The sequence below is a fragment of the Lepidochelys kempii genome, chromosome 3 (assembly GCF_965140285.1).
Source record: "Lepidochelys kempii isolate rLepKem1 chromosome 3, rLepKem1.hap1, whole genome shotgun sequence".
Taxonomy (NCBI): Eukaryota; Metazoa; Chordata; order Testudines; family Cheloniidae; genus Lepidochelys; species Lepidochelys kempii.
Genome location: NC_136382.1, coordinates 120729436 through 120754111, shown reverse-complemented (window position 1 = coordinate 120754111; position 24676 = coordinate 120729436). Strand labels below are relative to the sequence as shown.

The following is a 24676-nucleotide window of genomic DNA, read 5'->3' as shown; positions in this document are numbered from 1 at the left end:
ATATCTGCTCCAGGAGTGGGTGGGTGAGGTTCTGCAGCCTGGGAGACGCAGGTCAGACCAGATGATCATGATGGCCCTTTCTGGCCTTAAAGTCTGAGCCTATTACCTTTTATGTCCCTTGCTAGGTGATATTCATTTTGTGCCTTAGTCTTTTTGATTTTGTTCCTACGTGCTTGTGCTATTCTTTTGTACGCCTCTTTAGCAATTTGTCCACGTTCTGGCTTTTTGTAGGGCTCCTTTTTGATTTTTCAGGATATTAAAGAGCTCCTGATGGAGCCAGATTGGCCTCTATTATTCTGATCTTTTCTTTGCATCAGGATAGTTGGAAGCTGTGCCTTTAGTATTGTCTCCTTGAGAAACTGCCAACTCTCCTGAACTCCTTTATCCCTTAGATTTTTCTTCCCATGGGACCTTACCTACCAGTTCTAAGTCTGTTTTGTTTTGTTTTTAAATCCACTATGCTTATTCTTCTGCTCTCACTCCTTCCTTTAGAATCCTGAAATCTAGCACTTCATGATTGCCTTCCAAATTCAGATTTGCTACCAATTCATCCCTGTTGGTCAGAATCAATTCTAAAATGGCTGTTCCTCTGATTACTTCCTCTACTTTCTGGAACTAAAAGTTTTCCCCTATAGATTCCAAGAACTTATTGGAAGTTTATTTTGGTGTGTTACTTTCCAACAGAAGTCCGGATAGTTAAAGTCCCCCATTGTGACCAGGACTTGTGTGTTAGATATTTCTGTTTTTTGTTCTAGAAAAGACTCATCCACCTCTTCTTCCTGAGTTGGTGGTCTATAGTAGACCTCTACCATGAACTCACCATTTTTGTTTTTTTTTTAAATCCCTTTTATCTTTACCCAGAGACTCTCAACTAGTCTGCCTCCCACCTCCTTCTGGACCTCAGAACAAGTGTATATATTCTTGACGCATAATGCAACACCACCTCCCTTTTTACTCTGCCTGTCCTTCCCGAACAAGCTATACCTCTATCAATATTCCAGTCATGAGACTTACCCCACCAGCTCTCTGTGATACCAATTAAACCATAGTTCTTCCTGTCTATTCCCCATACTCACTGCATTTGTGTAGCAACAATACAAATGCTGAGCAAATTCTCCCACTGATTTCTCTTATTGCTCCTATGACCCTATGGTAATTTTCCAAGTCCTCCCACCAATATCTAATTCTCTGTTAGGCTGCCTTTTTTATACTTACCTATGGGCTTCTGTCACCTGCACCCTCTGAACTTAGTTTAAAGTCCACCTCACGAATTTGATTTGTGAAGATGCTCCCTCTCTTTTTAAATCAGATGGGCTCCCATCTCTTCCCTGCACACCTTCCCAGAATACAATCCCATAGTTGAGGAAGCCAAAGTCCTTCGGTGTGTGGAACTATGCATTCATCTTCAAGATGTGCATGTCCCTTCCTGGGCCCTTACCCTCAACCAGGAGGATGGATGAGACCATCACCTGTGCCCTGACCCCTTTACCCTAGCTCCCAGGGTCCTGAAGTCTATCTTTTGGCAGTAGTATCTCACTTTTTTTGCATTTGCAAATGGTCATTTATAAGTCTCATTACATTGTCATTTGCTATCCTGCTCAGGGGGAAAAACTCATGATAAAACTGACGATAAACCTCTCTCTGTTGCTCAATATTTTATACTACTTTATTTGTTGGTGGGTTCCACGTATGACATGTGTTTCATGGATATATGTTAACACAGCAGCTTAACTTGCTGAATAAGCTAAGATCTGAAATGGTGGCTTATGAATTCAAACAGAAGTTTCACAGTAATTGAAAACAGTTTTCTCTTCAGTTTAAGGAATGTCAGCTTCCACCGTAGTCTTAAGTAGACAGACTGCTTATTTAACCTCCTATTTATGCACTTTATTTTAGAGAATTTGCTACATGTTCAAGTGCTATTTGACCACCATTTACAGGCACATTTCTCCTCATTTGTTGTTGCTGGTATTCAGTTCAGCAACCATTTAAATCTAATAATCATTGGTGTATTTTGTTTTTCCATACAAATATTTTAATTAAAAAATACAGAACTATGAATTAGGTAACTGTCTCAAGGCTGTGCTAGCAAATGATTAATTGGTAAACAACATTTAACAAACTGAGGGGAAAACATTTTATTTATTTTGGTACATCAAATATTTTAAAAATAAAAGCTAAGTACTCCATATCATCATGCACTCAATTTACTTAGGATGTTATCAGTCACACAAAGTAACATTTTAATACAGATGGTTTAATCAGAGTCAATCATACTATAATCTGCTCTAATCTCAACTGCAGGAATGTGAAATCCACACAATATTCTAAGGAAATGCTGATAAATAAACCATTACCCCCTGTTTTAAAATAATGTAATTTGACAAGAAAAGAAATGGAAGAAGAGGCTAAAGGAACACATGGTATTTAAGAAAATAAACAAAAAACCCCTAAGCATCAGAAAATCCTTCAGACTAGCAAACTCTGAAAGGTATCCTGTCTTTCAAGTCTCCCCCAAAATGGCAAAAAGCCAATTCAAAAGTATTTAGTCTATGGAAACAATCCATTTTGTTATAGTAACAAAAGTGTTAGTCTTCTCTCTAAGACTCCCTAATCAGTCACGCAGAGAATGAACAATAAAACTCTTGATTCCCTGTGTGTTGCTTGCAATTTCGGAATAGTCAATTCGCTATCTAGTCTTTTTACTTTTGTGTTATAGGAAAAGAGTTCTGGTCCATTAACTCGCCCACTCTCTCCTGGAGGAAGTTAACCAACTCAGCTAACACAAAGACATGTGTTTCATCCAGGTCTTGTATGATGAACTTCTTCCCCAGGGCATTTGACTCATCCAAGTACAGCAGGAACTGCTTCATGGCTGGATCACTGTAGAGACAAACATGCACCAGAATCCATATTACTGCCATATGACGCAATACAGCAACACAGCAGTAAGTAAAACAACTTTGGAATAATGGAACGTGAAAACTGCTTCCTAAGCAGCATCCTCATTTTCAAAAGTTCTTTGTTGCCTATATCCATCATCTTAGAAAGGCTTTTCTAAAAGTTATTCTTAAGTAATAGTGCCCCTTTTGGAGTTTTTCACAAATTAAACTGTGACCAGCTAAAAGAGCCCAGGAGGAAGAAAACTGGTTGCCTGACTTGCAGAGAATACTTAGTGATTATATTGGTATTATAAAATACGTTCTCAGTAAAACATGAACAATGAGTTTAAGGTTCATTTGTCTTTGCTGAACACTTAATATCCTCAGTTTACATATTCTTGTTCTAGCCTGATTTAGCTATAAATAGTATAGACATAGCCAAGGCCCTTTGCTTTCAGTTTTGATTTTGTTTAAAAATTTCTGGGAATTTTGGTGTTTGTTACAAAAATTAAAAACATGGATGAAAAGCAGCACAAAAAAGTAACTTCACAGTTGTCCAAGTAAATATCAGATTAATACTGGGTGATGGGAGGACAAGAAAAAAAAAGCAAAAAATAGAGAAAAGTAAGAGTATTGAAAGTAACAGCAATTTAATTCTGTGGTTTATTTTATGAACTGTACATATGCATGTGCCTTGCACTACACTGTCTTTAACAGCCTTGCATTTACACTTAATTATTAGCATAAACATTTACCCAATGTGTATTTGATTTTCTGAACATAATCCATTTTTTTCATATACTTGAGTGGTCCAAAATTTGGATGACAAGGGGTAAAAACTGTATAATAGCCTTTGTAAAACCTGAGAATTTTTCTATAAAAACTAAAAATGAAGGGCCCTAAGTACAGTATGGCATGAAATAGTATTGTACCTGAAACACAATGGAATTTAAGAGTTTCTCAGTAAATCCTTAATTATCCAATACTTTGTATTTTCCAAAACTTTGTGGGTTTTTTGGTAGTGTTTGAAAGTTAATTTCTCAATACCTTATCTAGACCCCTTACCTAGCTCCTCTGGGGCTCTCAGGTTTTATTTAAATGCGAGTAGCTAAAGGATCAGTGATAAACAGTATTTATTGAGCTGAGGTGTAGGTATCATCATCAGAAGGGCAATCTTTATAATAACCACATTACAAAGTGACCAGATAATTTAAAATTAGACTTTTAATAAGTGCTGTGTTCCACTGATATATTTAGCAGTTTAGACTTGACAGGAATATATAAATAAATCAGTGGAACACAGCACTTATTTAATATATTTTACACAAGTCAGGAAAAGCGTTCTTCAGTGAAATCATGCACTTGTAAACTAATCTCTGGATTCTGGCAGCTGGAATGTTCTGGTGCAGTAGTCAATGCTGGAACAGTAGATGTCCAGAACTAAGGGGCTCAGAATCTTTTAGTAGAAACCATTATTTATATTAGAAATTATATTATCTGACAGAAAGGAGGTAATAAGATTTAGCAAGTTCTGCAATCGATATTAGTACCAGTTACCATATTTACAAGACCTTCTATGGGAGGAAACAAAACAACCCACACATTTGGGTGAACTGTGTACCACAAAATGAAGGTAAACTTTTTACACAGTGTAGAAATCCTTTTAGATATTGGCCTCAAACACATAGACACATGACTGGAGTGAGGAAGAAGTTTGCAAGATACAGATTAATTTTGAAGCCAAAAAAGTGAAAAAGCCTCTAACTTAAAGCTCATCTAAAGAGGTTACACTCATTTGCACTGGCATGTCCGGAAAGAAATCTAAGATTATATAAAATAGAGGGTGGAAAAATTGAATACCCTTCTAAAGTGCTTCTTTATATATTATTTATCATTCCTCCATAACCAGTTGTCTTCCTTTTGAACTTCATCCAACGGCAGGTTACCGATCCAAACTGCTAGTGCCAGATAATTATTAGCATTTGCTTGCTTGTGTTTAGTGATCTGTTGGAAATGAGTTAGTGTTGGATCATATTAAAGAAGTTCTGTATTAAAATCACAAATGAGTTTGATTCCCCAGAGTTTAAATTCCAGGGTATTACTAATTAAGAGGTCTCTTGGTTTTTGGTACTGTTTCTCTCCCTCTATGTGTGAAACTTGCAAGCTGCTAATTGTGTTAGTACATTCTAAGACAGAGTCTATTCTCAAAGCAATTCACAAGAGAGAGAGACTCAAAGCAATACTCTAACAACAGAAACAGCACCCAGAGACTCCCCACCCTTTTGTTGTATTAACCATTGTGATTAAAATAGAGATAGAGGATGTATGTGGATGGATGCTTGGTGTGGATAATAACTGAATGATCAGGGAGGTGCCAGCCTAAGAATCCAGTGTCCATCGGCTGAAGAAGGCGTCAAGTGGAAATAACCAGAGGACCCCACCCGGAGGGCAGACTGGAATCCACCCAACAGCCTCAAGAATGGGAGAACCAAAGAACAAGATAACATCTTGGAGCCGTCAGGAATGTGCTATCTGCTGATTGATTCAGCAACAGCATGATGAAGCAATTCCCATAGACTGGCATAGGAAGAAATTCCTATAAAAATAGACTCTAAAAAGTGAGAACATTGGGGTCTGATTCTGCAAACCAACTTCCAGGAGCATCAGATGAGCATCTGACAAGGCCCTGCTCCCTCCTCATGTCCAGGCCACCTGGCCAGTGGCTTGGCATGAGCAACTCTAAGGCTGGTAACTATGATAACAACCTTGCAGAACCTGTGTGTGTGTGTGTGTGTGTGTTTGTATGAATGAATGTGTGAATAAATATGAGATTGAATGGAATGTTATAGCTATAACTAACTGCTTACTATGATTCTTTCTGTATTCACAATAAATGTGGTGTTTTGCCTTTTTCCCTTTAATAAGATCCTGCTGGTTTTTATTTTATTGGTACAATATTAGAAGTCTCAGGCCAGATCTCATGGGACATATGTCCACATCAACACACAACCAACACAACTGGCATTAATTGGAGCCCTTCTGGCAGTTCTAGCCAGGGTGGATAAAAATCAATGATTTTTAAAAAAAAAAAAAAATCCAATTCTTTAAATTGGATTTTTTTGATAAAATGCTTTTTGAGGCAGGAAAAAACCTATCTAAAGATAGTTTTAATTAAGATACATTATAGCTCAAAGATACCTCATCATGGAATAGGGATTATAAATTCTAATTCTATAGCATGAGACAATATATTCATGTTATACTTAAGAAAAGTTTTTTGTAAATGAGTTCCAAAAGTTCATAGATTAGGGACCCAATCTTATGGGATTCCAGAGGCTTCTGTATAGATTATTTAGGTTAATCTTTTTAGATTTGTCTAGAAGATACCATCAGAGATGCTTAATTTTGCCGTTCTCAAACTGTGGATATATGTCTCCAGACGTAACATACTTGTTAACAGCAAAAAAATTTTTATAGAAATAACAGAGGTGAGAAATAACAGACCTCACCCCTATTGTCCCTCTGCAAATTTGTGTACACAGAGTAATCCCTTACGTCTCTCTAAAAGTGCAAAGTTTCAAAAAGTTCAATGAATAGAAGATTGTTGGGGGAAGAATAGATCTGGACAAGGAAAAGAAGACTGGCGATAAATGTGAGAAGCGAGGGACATATGCTTGTTTTGTTAAAATATTATATGTTTGCTGTTTGTAGAAAAAAATCCAGAATACTTAACATTTATTTAACTAAAAAAAACAAAACAATTTAAATGTCTGCCTGGTGATGTTCTCCTCCTACTACAGCATGGCAAGAAAATCCTCCAAATATTAATGATAGTTCACTCCCAATGGCTTCATAAATATCTGCTTCAGTTACCTTTAATAAATGAAATAACCAATTATTTTCTGATGTAGCTGTAAAACTAATCTGAAAAGTTTTCAAAATAAATCACTGTTTAAAAATGTATAGTGTGTATCTTCTAAAAATGAAACTTACATCTATCTCTGAGATGTGAAGAATATGCATTAAGGTTATAATCAACAAGAATGCACTTTTATGTAGAAAACAGATTAAACAGAGTCTTCCTGACTATAGTGATTAAAATCATGATTGAAATCAATTGATTAAAATCAAATCCACCCTGGTTATAGCAGAAGGGCTTTACCCATTTAGTACATGAAGACTTAACTATATTCTAATCCTTGATGTGGTCCTTCTGGAACAGGGCTTAGCATGCACATTAAAAGGGTGGGGAAACTTGCAACTGCAGTGCCTTGCCAAATTTTCCTTTGATCTGTTTATAGATACAAAATTCAAACATTTTTGTTTTTAACTGATGACTTCAGTTTCCAGTGCTGTCCATCTGGCACCTTTCACAAGTTCTAAAAAATTAATTTGAAAAAATATTAAGGAATTAGATTCCCTTACAACAGTTCTATGACTTCTGCTAGCACAGAATTCCATGCATACTCCCTGAGCTGGCTGTGAGCAGCAAGACAGCAACTGGCAAAGCTTGTCCAGCTAGCTTTGTGGAAACAGTGGATGGGGACTGGTTCGTAGCACAGTAAATACTGTAGGTCAGGTGTTCTCACTTCACTGCACCATGACCCCCTTCTGACAACAAAAATTACTTCACGACCCCAGGAGGGGGGACTGAAGCCTGAGCCTGCCCAAGCCCCACTGCCCTAGGTGGGAGGGCCAAAGCCTAAGCTTCAGTGATCTGGGCAGGGGGGCCAAAGCTGAAGCTCAAGAGCAGGGGTTCTCAAACAGAGGGTCGGGACTCCTCAGGAGGTCACGAGGTTACTGCATGTGGGTCGCGAGCTTTCAACCTTCACCCCAAACCCTGCTTGCCTCCAGCATTTATAATGATGTTAAATATATAAAAAAGTATGTTTGTTTAATTTATTAGGGGGGGTCATACTCAGAGGCTTGCTGTGTGAAAGGAGTCGCCAGTAAAAAAATTTTGAGACCCACTGCTCAAGAGCTTCAGCCCCAAGCAGCGGGCCTGCAACCTGAACCCTACCACCCAGGGATGAAGCCCTAAGCCAACCCTTGAATGGTGACCCCATTCAAAGGGGGTTGCGACCCACTTTGGGGTCCCGACCCACAGTTTGAGAACCACTGCTGTAGGTTCAAAGTCCATCTTGGACTTAAAAATATTTATAAAAGCAGCTAAGTGATGGGATCTTCATACCTGTCACACCTGAGAGCAGCTGGGTGCTGGGAGCCTGACAATGAACACGTACAGGACTGGAATGCAGACAAGTCCCACTAGCAGCTGCTATGCTACTCTCATGCTTTTTCCACATTAATATTAGGCAGGGCTGTTAGCATGGAACTAAAGTGTGAATAGACAAGCAAATGCTAAGAGTGTCTATATAAAAGACAAACATTATTTTTAAATGTTTTGCTCCCATTTGTCTGAGACTCTAACTTCCTGACATGGCCTGTTAGCGGAAGATAAACCTGTTGGCATAGTTTACCATAATAGCTCAAGACAATTGAATTACATGGTCACTAACCTCAATTTTCTGACTTTTCTGTTTTATTAGTCGTCACTAAAACTATAACAATCTCTTTGCCTGATTTGTTTGAAAGCAGAAATAACTATATTATAGGGATCAGCACTACATTTTGGTTGAAAGACCTTCCCCTTGCTATGTCTTCCACATGTCTTTCCTCTGTTCCCACCCTTTCACCTTCTCCTGCTGATCAGATTTTTACTCCTAAGGAAAACAGTTCTTTCAGAGACTAGAGTTTAAGTACATATAGAACAAATACTTTAACAAAAAAGCAAGAACAGTTTGAAATACTACTGGAAAGAGTTAAAAGGAGAGAATGTAGCAAGTGTTGGAATAATTCCATGAAGCAGCCTGAAGATATTTGTTAACACAGTGCAGTATGCTACTTATTATTTTACAGTATAGCTATGGCTCACGGCTTTCTAATATTGGGTCACCATATTTAACTTCACAAAACACTAACAGTTTTTGGCTGTCTTGGTTACTTAAGGACAAATTCTCTCAAAGGCAACACTCCCACTCACTTAAATGGGTGCAGTATCAGGCCCTTAGGGACAAATCCTCAGAAGCACTGTGAACACTTCACACCTTATCATTGTGAACTCTGGCCACAAAAACTAAGTAGCCCAGGGAGGATCACCCTGGGACTGTCCTGACAGTGGTCTAGAACTACTATACTACAGATCCCAGTGCGGATGCAGGGTATACCAAAAGGAGTTTTTCCTGCTGGCACAGAAACACTACCTCCCCTACCAACAACACTCTTCTGTCAGCTTGGCTGCATCTACACTTTATGTTTTCTCATCATAGCTATGTCTCTAGAGGTGTGGATTTTTTCCCCATTCTTGACCACAACAGTTATGCTGGTATAAATTTTAAGTATAACATAACACACAGTAGAAGGCATGTATGGAGTATAATCAGGATCATGGCCATGAAGTGGATGTCAAACCCTGACTTGTGTTGTCTATATTTTGGGGATAATTGAGGGTCTGGCCCTTAAGTTAGAATTTAATGGCAACAGTTTAGATTATATGGTATACATTTACTGTATAGAAAGCAATAATTTACAGACTAAATAAAATTCAATTTTCTAGATTATAAACTGCAAACAGTTGCAGAGTGGTCTAAGCAGAATTTGTGCAGGACTTCTATTCAGTGGGAGAGAAGGGGGAGAAAAGATGAAGGGAGTGAGGCTTCTACATGTTCCGTAAAGTGTCTAGGATGTTTTAGGCACTAAACAAATAAGAAACGTGTTCAGTTGAAATTCAGCTTAACTACTAACCATTCTATAAGGACACCCTTCAGGACATTCACCATCTTCTCAACACACTTAGAAAGCCCAGATGTGGCAGATAATGAAAACAGATCTTGCTTTGGGTTCTGCTTGTAACCAGCGAGAAACTGAAAAAAAGGGGGAAAAATCATGTTACAGCTTTTTACTGACCAAAGTGACCATTAAAATTTGGCCCTGTATACTTTTAAGTCACTGTAAAATTTGTGACAATGACATGAAAATGTAAACAAAAACCTACATACATTAATAAACCCTAGTCTACATATTAATCTTAGTCTTAGAGAAGATATTGTCACATTTTCAATATATACATTTTCTACAATACCACAAATGAGGAGGAGGAGGCGGTTTCATGTGTTACAGTAATGGAACAAACGTAGTAGTTACTAATATTGTCCAGCTTATAAAGAATTACAGAGATTATTTAAATGAGTCATACAAAGAATACACATAAGGCAGGGCTACACTGGAAACTTCAAAGCGCTGTCGCAGGAGTGCTCCCGCAGCAATGCTTTGAAGTGCGAGTGTGGTCGCTCCTGGTAATCCACCTCCTAGCGCTCAGAGCCTGTCTATACCAGCACTTTAAAGTGCTCTGGCTTGCTGCGCTCAGGGGGGTGATTTTTCACACCCCTGAGCCAGCAAGTTAGAGCGCTATACAATGTAAGTGTAGCCAAGCCCCTACCGATTTGCAATATCGTAAGTAGTGCTTCTGGGGTTGTTTTTTTTTTGGGGGGGGGTTATTAATTTAATGTCAGGGTTTATTTTTAGCAGTTTACGTTTTACAAAGATTTGCCCCCCCAAAAATTGGGGGGGGGAGAGGTTGGAGCTCTTTTAGTATATACTGTACCAAGTAATGTACATTCTCTGTATATTACCCATCACAGCGGTATACACTGCAACGAGCAGTCTCTCTGCAACGTTTGCTGGTGCGCGGCAACGCGGTGCCCCCGCCACCAGCACGACGCCACTGCAGCGCCCCAGGGAACCCCGAGCGCGCACCAGCAGGGCCTGCGGGCACCAGCGAGCGTCCCGCAGGGGAGTGGCTGTACAAAGCCCCCCCCCCCCGCCCCCGTTACCGCTCCCCGCAGACGAGCCCCATGCTGCGCAGCGGGCGGGTCTGTCGGTTGCAGCCGCAGGGCAGCGGGCCGGCTCAGGAGGGCCCTGGTGGGTGGGGGGGGGGGGGGCGCGGAGGCGGGGGGCCGGTGAGCTCTACGGGGCTGCGCACGGCGCGGCAGCCGCCCAAGCCCCGGGAGGGGGCGGGGCTCCACTGCGCGAGGGGGCGGCAGCAGCGGTGGTGAGTGACGCCCGCTCCCATTCGCTCGCCCCCCGCCACCGACCTGCGGTTTCCCTGACGACGGAGCAACGGGCTGCGAGCCCGACAGCCGCGCGGGTTCTCAGGAGATTGAGCGTCGACGACGCCACAGCGGCCGTGCGCAGGCGCGGCCGGGCACGGCTCTCTTCCTGCCCCGCCCCTGGCGCTAAACGGGGATTGGGTGAGGGCCTCCTTGCGTGTTGACGACACACGGGTACGTCGCGGACAGCTGTCAGGAGCTGGGAGAGAGAGGCAGAGGCGGCGGCGGCGGCGGCGGCGGCCCGGGAGCGGGGTAGGTAACGGGAGTGGGGGCTGAGCGAGCCTGGGGGCGGGGCTGTTGGCCCATTCACGTGAGGGGAGCGACTCTGGCAGCCCCTGTGCTGGGGGGGGACCGCAGGGGGGGCCGGGCAGGATCGTGGGGAGGTGTCATGAGACAGGCCGGAAAACAATGGGAAGAGCAACTAGAAAAAAAGATTAAAACTAACAGCAAACAAAACTGTAAACTGCAACAGCAGCGGGAAGCCTGCCAAACTGTCAGTGGGGCCGCTGGACGATCCAGGTGCCGAGGGAGCACTCAAGGAAGACAAGGCTGTGGTGGAGAAGCTCAATGAAGTTTTTGCAATGGGCTCCCGGGGCGATCTTGGCGATTACAGGCCGGTAAGCCTCACTTCAGAACCAGGCAACTTGGTTGGAACTAGAACAGAATTATTCGACACATAGAAGAACATAGTATGTTGGGAGTCAGCCTGGCTTTTGGAAAAGGGACTCATGCCTCACCAATTTATTAGCATTCTTTGAGGGTATCAGCAGGCATGTGGACAAGGGTGATCCAGTGGATGTAGTGTAACTGGACTTTCAGAAAACCTTTGACAAGGTACTTTACCAAAGGCTCTTAAGCAAAGTAAGCAGTTGTGGGATAAGGGTAGGCCCTGGTTAAAAAGATAGGAGCCAAAGGATAAGAATAAATAGTTACTGTAGTTTTCACAATAGAGAGAGAGGTAAATAGCACTTAATGAAGGCAACAAAAATAACCAGTCCTGAGTACCCTAACTAAAAATCACTTCCCCTCTGAGTTGCTCAGCTTTCACTCCATTGACTCTTGTCTGCTGCTTTGCTAGTTTTCTGGCCATTGTAGAGTCTCAGAGGAATAATGTGAAGAAGAGGTGGGGAAAAAGCATAAATAAAAATAATCGTTTAGATTTCATTAACATGTTTTAAAGAAGTAAAAAGGCATAACCCCCATCTCCCCCCCAGCCCTTTGCATGGCATCTTTAAAGTGTCTGGTTGTTCCCTCTTTGTCGTTGTGACATCTGGATGTTTCATAGCTATAAAACTGTCTGAGACTAATACTTCTTCCTCCCTGCAGCCCAAGAGCATGATCCCAGAGATTCTGGGATTCTCCTGATTTTAGTGGAAAACTGTCAGGACCCCAAATAACTTTGGCAAAGGGAGTGTTGTCTTATCATAATATCATGTTTGTCCTAAATTCCAACAGTTGACAGCCCTAAACCCTGTGCTGAAAACAGGCAGAATGCTAACTACACTTTTGGGTTGGAGACAGATCTGTTCTCCTGCCTAGAGTAACCACTTATTCTTCTGCTTGAAGAAGAGTTCTGTGGAACTCAAAAGCTTCTCTCTCTCACCTACAGAAGTTCGTTCAATTAAAGATATTGCCTCACCCACCTTGTCTGTCTTGTTCTTCTGAGCTCTTACGCAATATTGCCCCTTAGGGGACTGATACAAGGCCCACTGAAGACAAAGGAATGACATTGACTTTAGCCTTGTGTTTTCAAATGAAATTTCTGATGCTTGTGGGGAACTGCAGTGTTTTCTTTTACAGATTAACTGTGCTTACTGCAATTACAGACTATGATCAAGTGGTATTATAAAAATCTTTCTGAAAGTAGGATTAGACCATAAACTTGATCGTGTCTCGAGAGACCCAACAAAAAGGCAATACCTTTCATAATGCAGTGCATCTTTTTCTTAACCACTTAATTCTTAATAACCACTCAAGTAGCATGTTCTACCTATGGTGAAGAGTTTATAGATACTCTCATTTTGCTCAGTTTTCATTCTCTTGAGTCTTGTGACATCCTGTCACTAGTTCTCCAGTCAGCGTAGGCCTTGTCTGCCCTGTATCAAGCGAATGCATACTCTGGTTTAGAGGAGCTGGTGTTAGCAATGTTGAGAACTGTAGTGTAGACAGTGTGCCAGCTGCCAGCCATCTTTTCAGCACCTTGTCAGAGGCAACTTGGAGGGGGGCATGCAAAATCACCTGCCCTCTCCAGATTTGCTGCTCAGCTTGTACCCGAGTATGCTCATATAGACAAAGTGCCTTCACTCTGCCCCTTCCTCCACCAGTTTAGGCTTATTTTGTGCAGGATTAGATATCACAGTGCTGAGGAAATAGCCTGCTGGCTGCTGCTGTTATCTATGCTATGGCTGAATTAAGTTGATATTAGTAATGCTAGGAAATTTTTCTAAAGCCTCCTTAGCATAGACAGGACTATAGAGGTTTTTCTGGGAACAGAAGACCCAAGCTTCATTGCGGGAGCTGAAGGGAAGGAACCAAGTGTCACAGGTCCAGTTGAGTGTCCCCTTCCTGGCTGCTTGCCAGACTGCTGTGAGGTTACCTAGCTGCTGGATCCTCAAGTATTTTAAGCATTTGCAGTCTTAACAGAGGCAAGGCACGGTCCATGTCTTGGGATCTGTAGGCACGCACTTGAGGTGCAGAGCTTCTATCTAGGATCCCCTCCTGAAAGCTGCGACCACATGGCCCCCTGTGCAGCCCCTAGAACCAGGGCAATCCTCCTGTTGTTTAAACACACCCTCTCCTATGTCTCCACCTGAAGGTGTGAGCCTTCTGGTTTACCTCTTCAAGGACCATGTGGTAAGGTGTGGCACACAACACATACAGACTTTCCACGGGACTCACAATTCTGCTCTTTAATAGCATGAGACATATACAGATCTTTGCAAAAATAATAAACCCTTCATATAATTCCCTGCCTCAGTTTTCTCACCACTTCAGAGTATTCTTTGGGGTTAGGTCAGAGTCCCTTGGGACTATCTAGAGTCTTTCTGTTCCAGTGCATGGTTTATAGTCTGAAACACTGGGCCTTCTCTCTCCATCATGCCTTCTCTGACCTTGGTTGGGATAGGATACAGAAGGACCTAGACAAATTGGAGGATTGGGCCAAAAGAAATCTGATGAGGTTCAATAAGGATAAGTGCAGGGTCCTGCACTTAGGATGGAAGAATCCAATGCACCGCTACAGACTAGGGACCGAATGGCTAGGCAGCAGTTCTGCGGAAAAGGACCTAGGGGTGACAGTGGACGAGAAGCTGGATATGAGTCAGCAGTGTGCCCTTGTTGCCAAGAAGGCCAATGGCATTTTGGGATGTATAAGTAGGGGCATAGCAAGCAGATCGAGGGACGTGATCGTTCCCCTCTATTCGACATTGGTGAGGCCTCATCTGGAGTACTGTGTCCAGTTTTGGGCCCCACACTACAAGAAGGATGTGGATAAATTGGAGAGAGTCCAGCGAAGGGCAACAAAAATGATTAGGGGTCTAGAACACATGACTTATGAGGAGAGGCTGAGGGAGCTGGGATTGTTTAGCCTGCAGAAGAGAAGAATGAGGGGGGATTTGATAGCTGCTTTCAACTACCTGAAAGGATGGCTCTAGACTGTTCTCAGTGGTAGCAGATGACAGAACGAGGAGTAATGGTCTCAAGTTGCAGTGGGGGAGGTTTAGATTGGATATTAGGAAAAACTTTTTCACTAAGAGGGTGGTGAAACACTGGAATGCGTTACCTAGGGAGGTGGTAGAATCTCCTTCCTTAGAGGTTTTTAAGGTCAGGCTTGACAAAGCCCTGGCTGGGATGATTTAACTGGGAATTGGTCCTGCTTCGAGCGGGGGGTTGGACTAGATGACCTTCAGGGGTCCCTTCCAACCCTGATATTCTATGATTCTATGATTCATCCTCTTCCCCTCACAACTTCCTATGTTTATACAAGTCTTGACCTGGTGCGACTTTTATAACCTGCTTTTGTCATCTGTCTCTTTGTCCTGCTTCAGGAACTTCCATTCTCCAGCCCTGTGCTGAGGGAAGTTGGAGAGAACTCATTTCCTAATTTGGGAACCCTCCTTATCATAATTATTGTGCGGTCAGAGTATAATTATTAAGATTGACGACTCTCCATTGTTGCTGGTCTGGGGAAGATGTGACAGGGTCTTGCCAGCAGTGTTGAAATCCCTATAGAGGTATAACAATTTTCATAGCAACAACTCCATATTATTAGAATTTGTACAGATAAGACTCCCCAACTCATCACATCAAGCAACTGCCTCTTTTTCTTGGAAGAAGTGGAACAGTATTAATCAGAAACTAACAAATACAAAAAAAGGGCACAAGCCCATTTTTATTTTTTTCCCTTTGGAGATTACTTTAAATTAACTGGGAGTTACGGGTGCTCAGCGTCCCTCAAGATCAGGCCCATAAAGACCTTTCATATGGGAGTGCTGTCAATGTGTGCATGCATTAGTTTGTCATTTTGAGTTAGTAAGAACTGTGGTCATATGGTGAATTAATTTGACACTTGTTTATTTAAAAGGCACTTTTATATTCCCAATATAATTAGTTAATTGTTGAACAGATGTTTGATAGTACTCATTTGTTTTTTAAATGCATTTTAGAAATTAATGTCTTCAACAATGTCTTCAATAATCATTCAATAATGATACAGTCAACCTGTGGAACTCTGCCAGAGGATGTTGTGAAGACCAAGGCTATAACAGGGTTCAAAAAAGAACTAGATACATTCATGGAGGATAGGTCCAGCAATGGCTATTAGCCAGCGGGGGCAGGGATGGTGTCCCTAGCCTCTGTCTGCCAGAAGTTGGGAATGGGTGACAGGGTATGGATGACTTGATAATTACCTGTTCTGTTCATTCCCTCTGGGGCACCTGGGATTGGCCACTGTCAGAAGACAGGATACTTAGCTAGATGGACCTTTGGTCTGACCCAGTATGGCTATTCTTACGTTATGTTCTTTCCTGTAATAAAATAATAAATCTGTGTTGTTACCGCAGTGTACCTAGTGGCATATTATAATTTTTGTTTTGTTTATATTTTAAGGTAGCATACCATATCTGTATTATCAATAATCCTAGGTTTGGAATCTACCTTAGTATTCTTATGGAATCCATCACTACATTGGAAGAAACATATTCCAAATATTCTGGAAAGACTCTGAACATCTATTAGGATTTGCCATAAAGTGCTCCGTATTAGTTTATATATATATATATTTGATTACTGTTGTGATCAAAAGTCAGAGTGGTTTTCCATTGTGTGATAGTGGATTGCCGGATCTTCCCATGTATTGACTCCATTGGGTCTCTTGTCTTATTGGATCCATTTGAACCCATTTGATTACCAAAATTCAAACTGTAATGCACACAGAACAATCACACTTGTGTAAAAAGTGCCACATATAATATGATTGGCAACACATCTCTTCTGGATTCCCATCACTTCCTTGTGAAACTGGATATGAACATATTATGTAGGAACCTGTACACAGTTTTTGATATTTTTATAATATTTTGTTAATTTTTATAGTATATACGATATACATACTATGTAGGAATCTGTACACAGTTTTTGACTATTAACCATTCAACCAATTTCTCATTAATCATTTTTTAAATCTTTCTGAACAACTTGATTATATTTTCCATAATGATTCATTCCACTCCCTGCAGGGGATGTGCCATATCTCAATCTTCAATTATGCTTTTTATATATGGATATAGAATTCCCCCACAAAAAACACCTTAAACTTTTGGTTAAGGTTGCTAGGTTGCATATGCCACCAACACGAACCAAAAAAACCAAGGAAAGTAAGTAATGAAGTCATTCAGCCTTCAACTCATCAGTTCGAACTTCTGAACCTCAACTACTTGCCTTCCATCATCTTGTCTGAGAACTGCAACCTTAACTCTGTCTTCTGGTTTTCCAATGGTTGTGAGTGTATTTGTTTGTTTAATCCTAATAAGACACATGCTGGGCAGTCAGTGAAATAAGATAGTTACTTTAAGATAGTTTTTAATAAAGTTTTATTGACCAATACATCTCTTCTTATAAGGTTTCTGTGCCAGATCTGATTCTGAGCCCCATGTAGATGATAATTAGTTAATTTAGCCAACAGCACTTTGCCTCTTCTTGAATCCATGTCTGAAAATAACAGTTAGACTGCCCAGAGCCCTAGTGTTACTTCAGACTTAGTTGGTAGAATAATATTCTAATTTTTATTGGTATTGTAATTTGCAAATGTTGAAAAAAATTATCAAATCTTGGAGTTATTTTAATTTTAAGGAGGTTAATTCTGTCCTCCAAGTGAATATCTGCTGGGACAATGCAGTTAAATCTTGGTCTCTTCCCTGATATTAGTGCAATTGGTCCCATATAAATTATATGTAGAAGGAGTAACACTTACTCTGTAACACTTAGACCCTTTATGACCATAAAGGGGACATCTGTAGGGGGAACACAATCAGCTTCCCCCAATATGTGATGCTTCTCATGTATCTTAATTAGTGTTATATCCTGAGATTTCCGCATGAGATTTAAGACATGAAAGAGAATCTGAATACACATCTCTTATTGTTGCATCAAATACAGCCAATAATAGTCAAATTCTGTGTCACTGACACTATTGCACTTCATTTGAAGTTTTCTTCAAAATTTGTGTGAAGAATAGAGTGGAGCTGTGCAGAAGCTACTCAAATACCATTGGATTTCCAAGTTTAGATCTGCACAGGAGTTAACTCTGCTAGAAGCAGTATTAAATCGCTCCAACGGACTAGGGGAGAAGGGTAGTGCATGGCGATTCAGGCCCGGTGAGACAATATTATTCTTTCTCTGGAGGTAACAAGGGAACGTTATTACAGTTTAAGAGAACTGTGTACCACATTTGTACATAAGAAAAATGGTTTGGAGCTTAAGGCATTAGACAGGGACTTAGGAGATCTTGGTTCAGTTCTCGGTTCTGACACTTACTTGAGCAAGTCACTTTATCACTTTGGGCGAGATTGTGATTCCCTTACTTACATTGAATAGCACCTAATTTCTTGAGTAGTGGCACTGACTTCAGTGGTACTACTTGAGGAGTAAGAGATAACCCTATGGGCTTGTCTACACTACCGCTTAAGTCGATGTAACTTATGTCGTTCACGGGTGTGGAAAAAGCCACCCTCCTGAGCGATGCATGTTACATCGACTTAAAGTGATGTCCACATCACGCTCTGTAGGCAGCAAACACTCTTCCGCTGACATATCTTCTGCCTCTAGTTGAGGTAGAGTAATTATGCCGATGGGAGAGTGCTCTCCTGTCAGCATAGCCCATCTTCACTAGATATGCTACAGTGGCGCAGCTGCATCGGTTCAGCTGCGCCAGTGTAGCGTGGTAGTGTAGACTAGCCCTATATATTTGAGAAAATTTTAATGTGGCTATCTAAGCCTCAGTTCCCCATGTGTAAATGGGGATAATGGTAGTTACGTATGTCACATATTTGTGAGGCACTCGGATACCACAGTGATAGACTCACTGATAGATAGATGAGGGGTTCAGGGTGTGGGAGGGGGCTCAGGGCTGGGGCAGGGGGTTTGGATGCGGGAGGGGTCAGGACTCTGGGATGGTGGTGCAGGCTCTGGGGTGGTGCCGGGGATGAGTGGTTTGTTGTGCAGAAAGGGGTTCCAGGTTTGGGGGGGTCTCAGGGCTGGGGCATGGGGTTGGGGCACAGACTTACCTCTGGCACAGACTTACCTCCCAGTCAGCCGCGCAGCCGGTATGCAGAATCAGGCTTCCTGCCTGTGGACCGCGCTGCACCCCTGAAGCAGCCAGCAACAGGTCGGGCTCTGTGCGACACTTGCCTGCAGACACCCCCACCCCCCCACTCCCCACCCAGCTCCCATTGGCCAGAAACCAGGGTGGATTTGATTTAAATCACTAGTTGGGAAGACTTGATTTAATCATGGATTTCTACATAAAAGTGCATTCTTGTTGGTTGTTATAACCTTAATACATATTCTTCACAACTCAGAGAGAGATGGAGGTTTCATTTTTAGAAGGTACACACTATACATTTTTAAAGTGATTTATTTTGAAAGCTTTTCAGATTAGTTTTACAGCTATATCAAAAAATGAATGATTGTTTGGTTATTTCATTTACCAAAGGTAATTGAAGTAGATATTTATGAAGTCATGGGGAGATGAACTATCTCCAATTCAACAGGTTAATCATTAATATTTGGAGTGTTTTCTTGCCATGCTGAATTAGGAGGAGAACATCAGCAGACAGACATTTAAATTGTTTTATTTAACTAAAACAACAGTGTTATGTATTCTGCATTTTTTTCTTCAACAGCAAACATAATATTTTAACAAAACAAGCATATGAATTTTTGAATTTAGTTAGGTTTCAGAGTAACAGCCGTGTTAGTCTGTATTCGCAAAAAGAAAAGGAGTACTTGTGGCACCTTAGAGACTAACCAATTTATTAGAGCATAAGCTTTCGTGAGCTACAGCTCACTTCATCAGATGCATATCGTGGAAACTGCAGCAGACTTTATATATACACAGAGAATATGAACCAATACCTCCTCCCACCCCACTGTCCTGCTGGTAATAGCTTATCTAAAGATAAGCTTTAGATAAAGCTTTAGATAAGCTATTACCAGCAGGACAGTGGGGTGGGAGGAGGTATTGGTTCATATTCTCTGTGTATATATAAAGTCTGCTGCAGTTTCCACGATATGCATCTGATGAAGTGAGCTGTAGCTCACGAAAGCTTATGCTCTAATAAACTGGTTAGTCTCTAAGGTGCCACAAGTACTCCTTTTCTTTTTGTGAATTTAGTTAAACATTCAAGTTTTTTAAAATCAGGTTTGTTTTTTTAAAATTGTTTTAACTAAAATAGTTAAATGAAATATTTTAAAAAACCCGCAAAAATTAAATATACTATGTCAGCCAGGTCAACATGAGAAACTTAAAATATTGGCTTCTGCAACTAACTCAGTCGTCTTCACCTTCATTTTCCTGTTTGTTCATAATCTGGAAAAGAAAAACAAGCTTTCCTGCTTTTTCAGGTCCCAAACTATTTCTCAATTTGGAATGAATTAGTCCAAAGGAAGAAAATATTCTTTCTACACCTGCAGAAGAAGCTACTGCTGTTAAAAGTGAGATTATCACTTCAACAGTCTCTGAATCCAAGTGCTTAATTGACTTCCATCAGTTCACTGGTGTGACTTTCTTTAAAACATCATCAGCAAACATACATTTCTTGAACGGTTCTTATTCCCAAACTGGGTCTCTTTTACGGCCTGTTGCCATTATCGGTTTTCCCTTCTCATGAGTGAATGGTATGGTAGATCTCAAATCAAAGAAGGCTACACTCAGAAAGACCTCAAGACTTTTGGAATATGCTGCTCAAACAGTTTCACTTTTGCTTTTACTGCCTGTCCCTCCCTTCTCACATTTCTCTCCAGACTTCTTCCCCTTGTCCAGATCTATTCTGCCCCGAAGAATTCATTGAACTTTTTGAAACTTTGCACTTTTAGAGAGAGTTAAAGGATTGACTCTGTGAGCACAAATTTGCAGAGGGACAGTAGGGCTGAGGTCTGTTGTTTCTCACCTCTATATATTATTTATTTAAAAGTATATTTGCTGTTAACAAGCATGTTATCTCTGGAGACACCCTACCTTCAGCCCGCATTAGCAGCTCCTGTCCCATGGAGCTGGGCCCAGCTCCCCACTCTGGGTGCTGCAACCTATCACATGTGGTTGCAGCACCACTCAGGTTTGGTGCATCCACCCCTCTGTTTCCGTCTACAGAAAGGTGGATGTGCCGCTCTGGAGTGCTGTTGTGACCCTATGTGCAGCTAGGTTGCAGTGCTAATCAAATGTGGCCAAGTCACCCTTCCATTTCCATCTACGGAAGGGCCAAACCTGAGAGGTGTTGCAACACCCAGAGCCAGGACCTGGACTGAGCCCCACAGGACAGGAGCTGGTGCTGCAGGGTCAGTGCAGTGTGGGCTCCTCATGGACTCTATTCAGATTCACGATTACCTTGAACATTGTGACCTTCATGTGAAAACTGTTGACTTGATCATAACTCTTTTAACAGCAGAAGACTTCTAACAGTTTCTGTGAAATATATCTTTCAAAGATGTAAATGTTTGTTGTTGAAAGCCCCATCGAGCAGATGGTTGTATAGATCAATTTCCTAAAACAAATTAAATTCTGAACATTAAGAACAATGAGATTATTACATATTGGTGGTTGAAAGGCATGTATGATACAGAGTAATGACTTTATGGAGTTGTGGAACTATATGGTACTTAATGAATAGCTACTAAGATGCAGCAAAGGAGACTTACTAGAGGAGAGAGGTAGTTTGAAAAATATGCACAGTAAAATCAATTGCAACACACTGTTTTATAAAGCACTGTGTTAAACTTTTAGCACTGAATGTAAGCTACCAAATGCAGTAATTTATGGATTTCTTAGTTTCTAGCTGTCTGTCACTTTAGTATTCAGTATAAATGAATAATGCTTTTCTAATCTTGAGGGCAAAAGACACAGAAATTTGCTGCAGGTTTTTAATTATATTACCTAAATTAATAATTTTTGTTTGTATGTCTACAGAATGTCGTTGGCTGCTTATTGTGTATTTTGCTGCAGAAGAATAGGAACTTCTGGTCCAATCACAAAAAGTGATCTGCTGTGGAAAGATATCAGTAAGTGAATTCTGTAAATATCAACTTGAAGAGCTCATAAAAATGACTGTGTTGCTACAGTAAGCTGTGTATTTAAATTATGGATTGGACTTCACAAGATGATATTGGGAAGGTCTACATACCATTTGTAACCCCAAAAGACTTGGAGATGATATGTTCATGTTTTCAGTCTCTCTCCCATACCTCCAGAGTATTGCCATCACTGACCTTGGCAAACAGAGCTGTCATTTAAAATATAATTATTATGCGTCAGCGTCAACACTTCACTGACATGAGTGGAGTAGCTAGCATTGCTCAGACAGACAGCTCTGCACTGGTTAATGCTTCATATCACAAAGGATAAGCTTCACAACCAGAAAGGCTAGAAACGTAATTTATTTGGGGGAAAAAAAACCCGAAAGATGTTTAGAACACAAAATGGCAGTCTCCAAAAAATTACCATCTCATTAAGCTGCCATAAATTGACCTCGTTCAATAAGGTTTTTTCACCTTAGAACCATAGGAACAAACTTATCCTGAGATTCTTAAAGCAAGGGGCAACATTTGAGTAAACGTAGCTTCTGTTTTCTTTTCCTGCCTGCCTGCTGGCAGTAGGCCTACCATTCTTCTTTCTTACTCTCTACCTTCCTTCTGCTTTCCCTCTAGAAGAAGAGCCCTCTGGATTCTTAATCTCTCTGCCCCAGCATTGAAGACTGGATACTTCCATTCTTGATAGATAGCAGACTTCGTGTTTCATGCCTGTTTTACCTTCCCTGTCAGTAACTTTTCTGGCATGTAGCTGCTTCTTGTTTTCATACCAGAAATCTTTGAGAAGCCTGCTCCATGCTACTTCCCTGCAAGGGCAGAACCTGGTGGAGTAGGAGGTGGGGCAAGTCTCCCAAGGAAATTTATTCTTGAGAGGATGAGAGATGTCGTATTGGGATTCGCTCCTCTCAGTTGTGACAGACTCTCTCGATTGGCTCCAATGGAATCCAAAAACAGGTTCACCTTGTCCAGGTATAAGATGCCTTAGTCCTGGCCAGTGTCCTTAGAATTAAAGTGTAAAGCACTATAAGTGCCAAATACTGTGTCAGCTGTCCTGTTTAGATGAATGAGATTTGACTGAATTTCTGTAAAGAAAACCTATGAGACACCTTTGCAAGGCTTAACAGATAAGAGCATGTATATTCCTGTATTCACCCCCACACAGCAGAGATCTCAATGAAATTATTTATTTAAAGGAGGAATCTTCTTCATAGTTTATGGCAACTGTTCAGTACAAGCCATATTGTTGATCACCTGCTGCTGATATACTGTCAGTAACAAAAGATTTATTAGTTTATTTAGCTGTGAGAGCAGGGGTTTTGTAATTTAAAACTAGAGGGGAAGAATGTCGAATGTAAAATCTATCATTAGTTTTCAACTACTGAAAACATGGAGTCAGAAACAGAAAAATGAGCGTGAAAAGCCTGCTCTATTCCTCTTTAACATTTTTATAATCTTTGACGTACAGTATCCAGAACTGATCAAATGCCTTAACTTTTTAATAACAATTTGTATGCACACAGTTTGTTTGACTTTGGGTGTTTTTTGTTTGTTTAAGGAAAAATTTCAAAATTAACTGGATCACTTATTCTCGGGTAAGTTGTAACTAACAATTACTCATCTAATTTATATCTTTTATTTATATCTGAAGTTATGTCACTTCCCAAAAAAGGATCTTGCTAAATAATCTTTAAACATGAAGTACCTTAAGTTTAAAATGATAACTGAACATCTTTGCATATTTTGAGGTACTGTCCATTAAGATCACTTCTCTTTCTTTGCCCTGATTATTTGAGACACTATACTGGTCCCTGCAACATGTCAAACACTTGATTACAAAGAAGATCAAATGCGTATATTGTATTTGATAAAATATATTCTCTATAGAGCAAATGATGATTTACCTTAAAACAGTTTTCAACCTATATTTGTCGTCTTCATTCTTTGCATTTGTATTTCTAGATGATATGGTGGTCCCTTCTGCCTTAAACTCTTTGACTAATACAGTATTTATATTCCATTTTCTTTTCTTTTTCTTAAGAGGTTTCGTATTTATTACATATGAAGTTCTGGCCCTAAAGAAGTTACTGACACTTGATACTCACGTTGTACAGCAAGAGAAACTGAAGTCCTATATTTATGTACATACAGTTTCTTTAGATCCCAGTGAATGTCAAGGTAAGCTATGTAAGATTGTGTGCTGAGAGACAGAACTAAGAGAGCAGCTTTTCAAACAATGCGTGAGTCACTGGGATGGTAAAAGAGAACTAAAAAGAATTTGGTCACGCTGCGTGGTCCCATAATAAACATAATGTGAGATTCTTCTATTGAATCATAGCCCAGTGTGGGACAGAGATAAGGTGACATTAAACCACCCTTGTGCACTTCTGATCCTAGGCTGCTACAGGGCCCCTGACATAATGTAGACCGCCCTTGGAACGTGTCTAAATCACAGCAGCCTCCCAGGGCTACCTGGAATCTCCACGGCCCCACATGCTGCAGTCCCACCCTTGGCAGATCCCCTCCCACCCCAGCACATGCCCTTCACCCTGGCTTACAAAGGGGTCCTTGGAGGTGGCAGCCTCACTGCCGTTTTTGACAGTGCTTGTACCTAGGGATTCCTGCCCCATCTGGGTACAGAGCTTTTAGGGCTCTTATATGCCTCTCTGGCTCTTTGACATGGCACACAGGGGCTGGAGTGTGGGTGAGGATCTCGACAGTAATAAATGCAACTGTCGGTGCTGAATACTGTTCAGCTGTGCTATCTTGCATCGCACAAGGTATGAATTCAATTTTCCCTCTTCCAGAGGCAAATGGTAAAGATGATTATCT

At 40.9% G+C, this 24676-nt stretch overlaps 2 protein-coding genes across 14 annotated transcripts in view; one reads left to right on the top strand and one right to left on the bottom strand.

Annotated features, from left to right (window-relative positions):
• Positions 1 to 2012: 2012 nt before the first annotated feature.
• On the bottom strand, positions 2013 to 11161 carry GTF2H5 (general transcription factor IIH subunit 5). 4 transcript variants are annotated; one of them, XM_073337789.1, is made up of 3 exons: positions 11036 to 11161; positions 9687 to 9805; positions 2013 to 2883 (listed from the first exon to the last, which is right to left on the bottom strand). In XM_073337789.1, the coding sequence occupies exons 2-3, from the start codon at positions 9719 to 9721 to the stop codon at positions 2703 to 2705; spliced, it is 216 nt and encodes a 71-aa protein (XP_073193890.1). In that variant the 5' UTR covers positions 9722 to 9805; positions 11036 to 11161; the 3' UTR covers positions 2013 to 2702. The 4 variants fall into 4 exon arrangements, with proteins under 4 accessions (XP_073193890.1, XP_073193894.1, XP_073193891.1 ...); XM_073337793.1 differs by lacking the exon at positions 11036 to 11161 and adding an exon at positions 10775 to 10963; XM_073337790.1 differs by lacking the exon at positions 11036 to 11161 and adding an exon at positions 10546 to 10753.
• The window catches only part of SERAC1 (serine active site containing 1), a 46760-nt gene continuing 33160 nt past the window's right edge, over positions 11077 to 24676 (top strand). For 2 of the 10 annotated variants that reach the window (XM_073337787.2, XM_073337788.2), the window contains exons 1-4: positions 11414 to 11667; positions 21729 to 21820; positions 23403 to 23439; positions 23886 to 24022. In XM_073337787.2, the coding sequence (XP_073193888.1) occupies positions 11618 to 11667; positions 21729 to 21820; positions 23403 to 23439; positions 23886 to 24022 (316 nt within the window). In that variant the 5' untranslated portion in view covers positions 11414 to 11617. Of the gene's footprint in view, positions 11303 to 11413; positions 11668 to 15096; positions 17048 to 19752; positions 20261 to 21728; positions 21821 to 22592; positions 22817 to 23402; positions 23440 to 23885; positions 24023 to 24676 lie in introns of those variants that run through there. The other 8 variants (XM_073337780.2, XM_073337779.2, XM_078852211.1 and 5 more) reach the window with 8 other exon arrangements.

Coding starts and splice junctions, on each gene's coding strand:
- GTF2H5 (XM_073337789.1), bottom strand. CDS start 9,721: ATGGTGAATGTCCTGAAGGGTGTCCTTATAGAATG. Junction 2,884..9,686: donor AAGGGTGTCCTTATAGAATG/GTTAGTAGTTAA, acceptor TTGTCTCTACAG/TGATCCAGCCATGAAGCAGT.